Source organism: Agelaius tricolor, unplaced genomic scaffold, assembly GCF_023055355.1.
Source record: "Agelaius tricolor isolate 1412-34295 unplaced genomic scaffold, bAgeTri1.0.p SCAF_34, whole genome shotgun sequence".
Lineage (NCBI taxonomy): Eukaryota > Metazoa > Chordata > Aves > Passeriformes > Icteridae > Agelaius > Agelaius tricolor.
The window spans coordinates 1521412-1530253 of record NW_027269294.1 but is presented as its reverse complement, the minus strand read 5'-3'; the positions used below and the strand labels follow the sequence as shown (position 1 = coordinate 1530253).

Below are 8842 nucleotides of genomic sequence, written 5' to 3'. Positions count from 1 at the left end.
TGCAGAGCAATAAAATCCTCTCCTCTCAGTTTGTAACTTTCCCTGTATATGAATTCAGGTAAACTATTAATGATGCATTTTATCCTAGGGAGGTTGTTTTATTTCAAACAAAAATTGCTCTTTCAGTGAAACTGAACAAGTTGATTCCTTTTGCCAGTGACATCAGCTACTCTTAGAAACTCTAACTAGAACTTAGGCCACAAGTAAGTATAGATAGCTGCATTTGTAAACTGAAGCTTGTTGCTATAAATTTAATATAATGACAATATCATGAATTACTCCTCTGATTTAACTAAATGCCTTAGAAAATATTCTGTGGCACTGCCTGGGTTTGTTGTGACCCAAGTGCAGGACCTGCCAGATCAACACTCCCACCCAGCTTGGTGTCATAATATGCATAGGTGCCTTCCCTGGGACACATTCTGTGTTATGAAAGAAATCTGATTGTTGGGGATGCTTCCAAAGCCCCTAAAGCTTTACATTTAAAGTGCACACAATTTTTAATAGATTATGCAATGCAACACAGGTGAGGTAAGGAATTTTAAAAAGCAGTAGGTAAATCGTGATAATGTTAAGCTTCTGGTTTCTTGGTTGATTTCTCATACAAGAATACTTTGGGCTGTGGACCTTTATTTTGTGATATATTTGGTTTGGGCATTTTTGCACTTGTGTTTTGGGGTTTTTGAGCATGTGCATGTTTTTTGGTGTTTGTTTGTTTAGAAGTAGTGGCGCACTGGATATTTAGAATTCTGGAGTTGCCTCCTTTGCACTGGAAAACAGAGGAAGGGTTAGGAATGCAAGCCTTTCTAGGGGAACACAGGATGATCTGGGCATTCTCCCTGTGGAATTTGCACCCAGCAGTATCAATCCAAACCTTTTGGGCCCTGGGCTGTTCAGAGCTAACCTCATAACCCACAGCACTCTGAGCCTAGGCATGTCATCTGCTCTCTGCTGATAACCCCTCTGCCACACCAACAGTGGGAGCTCAGAACAACAGCTTTCTCTATAGGAAAACCAAAAAAACCTCTCCCAGAGGCTGATTTCTGCAAAGGTGTTCATCCTGCTGCTCGTGGTCAGAGTTCAGAATCAAAAGAAAGTAGTACAGTGAGAAACCACAGCCAGGCAAAGTAGAGTGAACCCCAACGGTACACATACCAAAAAGGAAACAGGAGGTAAACCAGCAGCTCTTGAAATTACTACTGCTTTAACTACAGCAGCACAGCAGCCACTATGTCTGGTTTCCATTCTGTCCTCTCATTTAACATCAAGGATTTCCCCATTTTGCTCATTTTGGGACAGTTTTGACAATAATCTGCAACTGTAATGCAGCAAGAAAAGTGCAATTTCTGCAGCAGAGAGGTGCATTTCCTCAAGATCAGCCCACAATAATTTTTCCCCCTCTTACAGTATAAAAACACAGCACATCCTTCCCCAGGTAAGCAGAGTCTCCATCCATTTGTACACACCTGGAGAATCTGGCCATAATGTTCTCCCCTGTTAATGCAAGTGCTGGAGATTGTCTCATTAGAAAGAATTAGGAGAACCTGTTGATTGCAAGGTTTGCCAGTGCAGCAAGCAAGACTGAAACAGTGCAAGCATCTGGCATTTAAAAAACAGCCATCAAGGAAACTTTCCAACAAGCTCCTAAACCCAGCCACCACCTGAGAGGACTGCTTGCAAGAAATAAGGACGATTGCTGTGTTAAAATGCCTGCCCTTTGTAGAGACGTTTAAGTAAACTAGCTAATGGAACTGGAAATAGGTTCATTTTCCACTACAGATGGATAGCAAGTCTCTAATTGCAGTACATTTTCAGACCTTGAAAAGCATTCAGTCTAATCTGAATTTATCTGATTGTAAGGTTAAAAAAAGTCATTGACACAATAATAGCGTGGAGGCAGCCAAAAGATGATGTTAGGAATATACACTTTCTGAAGTGTATTTAAAAATACAGTAGAGGGCTCACTTCCCAAATGCCTTTATCTTCCTGAGTGTCTGCACAGCACTGAATTATTTATTTACAACTAGATATATTACTGCAATTTACAGATACAATATGAATATATTTCAGTGCAACATATGGTTCAAACTACCTGATACTACAAGTTATGCAGTGCACTCACTTCAGTGAAGCCACCAAAATTAGCTCAGGTCATGAATGTTTTCCATTCCTTTGCTGTGGCTCACAGACTGTGCCGTGACAATAAAGTGAGGATCCTGCGCAGCGTGTTCTGCAAGGATTATTCCCTCCAGGGAGCCAGGGAAAGAACAATGACACAGGAGTGTTGTTTTGGAGCTACCGAGCCATTAGATGAGAGCGACTCCGCCAAGTTACTGAGCTTCTTGTGTGATGTGATCTCAGCGCTGTGAGGCCCAGAGGCACTGAGCTAAGCCACAAGTTTCTTCCTCTGGACACTGCTGTGGAAAAGGCTTCTGACGGGCCCGACTGGAAGCAGCTGGGCCGGGTGTACACGGACTGAGGGGCGGCAGGGAAAACTCGCTGGACTCCGTCTGGGAGGCTCCTTTCTCCCAGAGCTCCTCACAAAAGTACCTGGGAGTTGACGGCAGCCACCCACACGCTGTTTCCTCGGACCTTCCTCAGGCTCTGCCAAGCCCTAAATCTGAAGGGGTTCCACACCAGGGAACAAATGCCTTTTCTTAACCTCTTCTGAACACTACGCAGAGCGACCAACCATTGAGGACCACTGCTCTCCACACTGGCGGCCCATGAGCACAGAAGGAATGGATCAGAACCATCGTATCTTACTTGCCGCCCAGCGGGATGTGCCGTGAGGGGGCCGGTGTGGCCGCAGGAGCCCGTGAGGGGGCACGGCCGGCCCATGAGCACAGAAGGAACGGATCAGAACCATTGAATCTCACTTGCCGCCCAGCGGGATGTGCCGTGAGGGGGCCGGTATGGCCGCAGGAGCCCGTGAGGGGGCACGGCCGGCCAATGAGCGCAGAAGGAATGGATCAGAACCATTGAATCTCACTTGCCGCCCAGCGGGATGTGCCGTGAGGGGGTCGGTATGGCCGCAAGAGCCCGTGAAGGGGCACGGTCGGCCCATGAGCGTAGAAAGAATGGATCAGAACCATTGAATCTCGCTTGCCCAGCGGGATGTGCCGGGAGGAGCCCGTGAGGGGGCACGGCCGGCCCATGAGCACAGAAGAAATGGACCAGAACCATTATATCTTACTTGCCGCCCAGCGGGATGTGCCGGGAGGGGCCGATATGGCCGCAGGAGCCCGTGAGGGGGCACGGCCGGCCCATGAGCGCAGAAGGAATGGATCAGACCCATTGTATCTCACTTGCCGCCCAGCGGGATGTGCCGTGAGGAGCCCGTGAGGGGGCACGGCCGGCCCGCCCCGGGGGCGGGGCCATGGCGCTCCCGCCCCGCCCCGCGCGAGGCGCAGGCGCGTTGGCGGCGCAGAGCGGAGCGGGCCGGGCCGGGCCGAGCCGGGGCAGAGCCCGCGGGAGGCGGCGGCAGCGGGGCAGGTGCGGGGCAGGAGCGGGGCGGCCGCGCCGGGCGGGAGCGAGGGGGAGCGGGGCCGAGCCAGGCTGGGAGCGCATGATGGGATGTGCGGGCGGGGCCGGGCGGCTGGCGGCCGGGTCCTGCGGGGACGCCCCTCTGCAGTGCTGCCAGCCCCCGGCCGGCGCCTGCCGGGGCGCGGGTGCGGCTGTTCCCGTACCGGCCCCGTCCCGCAGTTCGAGGCGGGGATGGGAGCGGGCCGTGCGGGGATGCCAGGCCCCGAGGCGAACACCCCCGTCTCGCAGGCCCGTGCACTGGCCAGGGGTGGCGGGGGTACAGGGCAGAGCCATTGCGCTTCGGCCTTCGGGAATGGCCAGTCTGGAATAACCCATTCCAGAACGATCCCAGCTGAGAAGGCGGCGATTACATCATTGAAACGGCGGTAATTCATGCTTTGCAGTAATCTAGATCAGTTATTTTTGTAAACAGAAGCATAGTTACTCATCGAACCATAGGTAGGTACAGCATGAGGCCTAGGAAAAATAATTCAAGAATGGTAAAAAAGGTTGCTCTGACTTAGGCTAAAGCACTGACCCTTCAGAATTAGAAAAATACACCTGAAATTCAAATATAACGGAAGTTCCAATAATTGCTGCCTCCTTTTTTTTTTTCTTTAAGCAGAGTACTGCTCAAGAAAACGCTCTTCAAAAGTGGAAAGAGCCCCTACCACAATGATGAACGCCGATATGGATGGTATAAATTCCTAATGTTCTTGTCCTTCCTTGGTATTCTATTTAGTATAATTTCTAATTGTTACCACAGGTTGCACTGAAACTCTTGTGCTTTATTGCAGCTGTTGAGGCTGAGAATCAGGTGGAATTAGAAGAGAAAACACGGCTTATTAATCAAGTTTTGGAACTGCAACACACGCTTGAAGGTTAGCAGCTTGACATATCAGATCTTTTACAAGTACACAGAAATAAGCAAAAGAAGAGAACCTGCCTGCTCTGCTCTTAGTCGCAGTGTCCAGAATTATGTCACTTAATGCAGTTGAAGATACAAAACCAAGGTCTTGGAAATAGTTTTTTTCCTCCCTCTTTGTGCAACATTACATTTGCTCAACCTTGGTAGTACACAGCAAGTAGAAGAGGTGATGCATCTAATGTGTCTGTGCTTATTAGAAGACACATATCTGAGGCTGCTCATCACTGAGCTCTTGTTTCCAAGTAATTTAGTTTGCAATAGCTTAATTCAAAAATTCAAGAAAGTAATAAACTTACAGACTAGCATTCAGTTTAACAAGTGGGTCAAAATACTGTACTACAAAATAATACAGGAAAAATGCCCTTTAGGTAAAACATGACTAGGAAAATGTTTTATAACATAATACCCTCTGGTAATGCCTTCTGGATTAAAGGTGTGACTAGTCTGATGTAGGCCTGTAGAACATATTCATTATTGTTCACAACACTGTCTAACGTTTTTCTTCTAATATCACCTTTGCAGATCTCTCAGCACGAGTAGATGCTGTTAAGGAAGAAAACTTGAAACTGAAATCAGAAAACCAAGTTCTTGGACAGTATATAGAAAATCTGATGTCAGCATCTAGTGTTTTCCAAACAACTGACACAAAAAGCAAAAGGAAGTAAGGGTTGGCTCAGATTATGTCATTGTATTGCTGCTGTTTTTTTTTTTGTTTTGTTTTAACTGGCATAGGCTACATAAGCTAAAATACTTTAGTTTGTGGCTTACTGGATCCTCAGAGATTATAGACTTGGATAATAAACGGAATTAAGAGCATTATCATGAACAGGAGACAGAAGATTGTGTATTAAGATTGAGCAATGTGCAAATGCAGTGTAGATAATTACAAAATTTTTGTATTTGTTTTAAAAATTACCATATCTTGTTCAAAAGAAGATTCGTTGGTCAGGTTAAACCAAGGTCTGTTGGTACTCTGAGGTCTTAGGGTAGATTTCTTGACTATATTGTGTTACAATATTGTGTTGAAACCCCATTTGATAAAAATATTCCGAGTTTATTGCATCACTTTTTTGCACCTGAGATGTGTTTACTGCGTAGTACTGTTTGTAGTTCTGCAAAACAAAACAAAAACCTATAAACCAGTTAAGCATTTCTGTGAAGTAGGAACAGTATGCCATTGTTTGCAGGGCTTACTTACAGAGAAACACCTCAGATGTTTTTGGGAAGGGGGAAGGTAAGAGGAGCAACAAGGGTAAGCAACTTATCAGGGAAATAGCAAACTGATGCAGTATCAGATGTAATCTGTATGCTTGAAACCATTGCTACTTTCCCATTTCCCTGAAGAATGCCCAGACACATCATCACAATGTGTGATCTTCCTGAAGTTCTTCTGTTGTAAAAACCTGAGTGATAAACCTTGCAAGAAGAGGCCAGCAATGCTCCTCATGCTTGTGAACAGTGCAGTGAGGAACTGAGAACAAGTCTTGTCCTTCCTGCCTCTTACTGTCCTCCTGCAGTGCCAAACTTGTCTTTGCTTCAGGCCTCAGAGCAGCTCTTTTCCTGCCTCACAGCTACACTTGCTAAGTGCTTCTTGTGGCACTGCATAGAAACATCTGAAGTGGAACAGGGGTGGATTTTACCTTACAAAACTGTGCTGCTCTGGGCAGTGGCTGGTGTCAAGGTGCTGGTTTTTCCTGTCTTGGCTGTTAGGTTTTGTTAGGGGAGCTCGGCCCAGATGATGGGTCAGAGCACTTCCCACAGAAGCAGCAGGTCCAGCACAGTCAGTATTAAGGGAGAGCAGAAGCTGAAACACAACCAACTGTGTAAATTTTAGCAGTTGCATCTGTTTCATCTTGCCCTACAGCAGCACTGCAGACTTACTTAGGGATGGTGGCTAGGACTGAGTTGTTGCTTCAGTAATGAAGCCATTTTGCTTGACCTTTTAAAAGGAAATCTCTAGTTCAACGATCTCCCTCAAGCATGGTGTGAATGAGTCAGTGTAATAGAATAATAAATCCCTCTCAAATACCAAGTTTCTTACTAGGCACTGCTGTGTCTCAAAGGCTAAGTTGACATCGTGAGGTTCCCCCCTCCCAAAGGTGAGGCTGCCCATTTCTCCCCATTTAAAATATTTGTACAGTGCTCACCCGAGTCAGAAGACTCTAAACAAACTCACAAGACTACAAACAAAGCACTAATAGTACAGTCTTGAGGGCTGGCTAAAAGTCTGGGTCAAGAAACCCAATGAATAAAAGTGGAGGATAGCATTTGTGTCACGGGGTCCTTGTCAACACCTAAAATTAGTTCTCATCTTCTATGGACTACTTTCTCACATGACTGGAACTCTGAATTAATCCAAGAATTGCTAGCAGGTAGAGTAGATGACATGGCTAGTGCAGAGATTGAGCATTAAAGGAAGAGAAGTCACAGCAAGCACTTGACTTGTGAAGATTGCATCGCATTGCAGCCATTGTAGCTTTACAGCCACACCACTGCCATCTCCATCTGCACTGTGGATCACCTGCTAACACAGCATGCGCTTCTTAAACTTCAGCAATTCCCAATAGAAGGTCCTTTTAAAATCATGGTTTTGTATTGTAGATTGGATAGTGATATTTTATCCATCACTGTGTATACAGCACTTATTTCATCTCCATGCCGTTTTACATCCCACTACTGTGGCCTTCATTTAACTTATGAACATTTTAAAGATGTTGTATTTCTGACTTTACACCAAATAAAAACTTTTGATTTGTCTCAAATAGTTTGGTTTAACATTTGTAAACCCTAAAACGTCTCATAAATATCTGTAGTCAAAAGGTTAAAAAGCTGTAGGGTTAGTAATCTTCAAGGTTTCAACATAGCTGAATTGACTGAAAAACCAGATGTATTTGATATTAAACCTGAGTTAATGAATCTAGTTTTAACAAAGCTTCAGTTCCTGACTCACTTGCTATTTTCAGCCATCAATCTTCAATTTCTGTCCACTTTTCTGTTCTTGTTAAAGGACTGGCAGACTGCATCCAAGTTGGAAAAAAGTTACAACTTGCACTTCTCCATGTGGGAGACTGCTAAGCCAAGTTAGAAAAGTTACTTGGTCCTACACTTTCAGTGAGCTTCACATTAGACAGAATCTACAATTATTACTTCATCATGCCTTCATGAATGTAGATGCCAACTGAAGAGCAGCTTCAACTGTAACTCAGTCAAAGGGCCTCAGTACTACTTGGCCTTCCCTGCATATCAAGTGTTCAGTCTGGGATCTGCCATCCTCACTAAGAGCTCTTTTACCAAGCTGCAACAGAGTCAGAGGGAGTGCGGGCTGTAGAGGTCTTGCTACTCACAGAGTTCCAAAGATGACTGACAGTTTTAATAGCAAGACATGCTGGAACTGAAAATCATTATTTTGTTAATTTTAAAGATCTTTCAAGCAACCATGATAGCAAGATGAACCATGTTTCCTGAAATACCTGCTCAGATAAAAATGGACAGTGCACAGGAAGTGTGTGAAATCTCATTGTTGCATTGCATCAATGGACAGGGGTTGGTTGCCCTTTTGCTTGGCTTCCTACCTTTAGAGCCTTAAATCTTCAACAGCTCTGGTATTTCTGCTCTAATTACCAGCATAAATCTAGATCCAAGTAAGCTGATGTGCAGAAGGATGTATGCTGTCTCTAGATTCTAGGTGATAAAAGCTGATGGGGCATCAATCAAGACTTTATGGGAACTTGAAATTCAAAACCCTAAGGGAAGATGAGCATCCCCCACGGGGTGACCAATCCTGGACTAACTAAATCACATCAAAGAAAAGATAGTAACTATCACATATCAGAAAAAAAACCCTCCAAAACCCCTGAGAAAACAAACAAACCAGACCCCCAGGACACCCAAATGCTGCGACAATTCCAAAGGACTTGTATCACACTCAGCCATAATTCATTGAAAAGGTGAGCTGAAATGATACAATTCATGCAAAAGGTAAGTGAGCCCTGGACAGCTCCCAGGAACTGCTGTCAGCAGGGTTCTACACTGCTAAGGGCTCCTGTCTACTGCTGAGGAGTAACCTGGAGTCTTCACATCCTACCTTTTGCATGGAGGCCCTAAATAAAGAGGTGGGAACTTGCAATAAACTTAAAAAAAGACACAAAAAGCCCCAAATTAAACCAAAACCTCGAGACATTTCCATATAATTCACACCAAATAGAAGTCCAGTATAATGAACTTTTGAACACTTCAAAACAAGCACTTGAGGACAGTGGCTTCTTCATTAGGGTTAAGCATTTCTTAGAGACTTCTGTGGAATCTGCTGTGAAAATAATTCTTCTTAAAGCAGACAACTTTTATGACAGGAACAAGACAATCTGTTAGATTCCTTATGCATTAATGTAT

At 44.9% G+C, this 8842-nt stretch overlaps 1 protein-coding gene across 2 annotated transcripts; it reads left to right on the top strand.

Annotated features, from left to right (window-relative positions):
• Window positions 1–3349: 3349 nt before the first annotated feature.
• SCOC (short coiled-coil protein) lies at window positions 3350–7215 on the top strand. Of its 2 annotated transcripts, none has more exons than XM_071452514.1 (4): window positions 3350–3495; window positions 4151–4222; window positions 4323–4406; window positions 4976–7215. In XM_071452514.1, exons 2-4 carry the CDS (start codon window positions 4201–4203, stop codon window positions 5116–5118), a joined length of 249 nt encoding a protein of 82 aa, XP_071308615.1. In that variant the 5' UTR covers window positions 3350–3495; window positions 4151–4200; the 3' UTR covers window positions 5119–7215. The 2 variants fall into 2 exon arrangements, with proteins under 2 accessions (XP_071308615.1, XP_071308614.1); XM_071452513.1 differs by having other exon boundaries at window positions 3397–3495; window positions 4148–4222.
• The last annotated feature ends 1627 nt before the right edge of the window (window positions 7216–8842 follow it).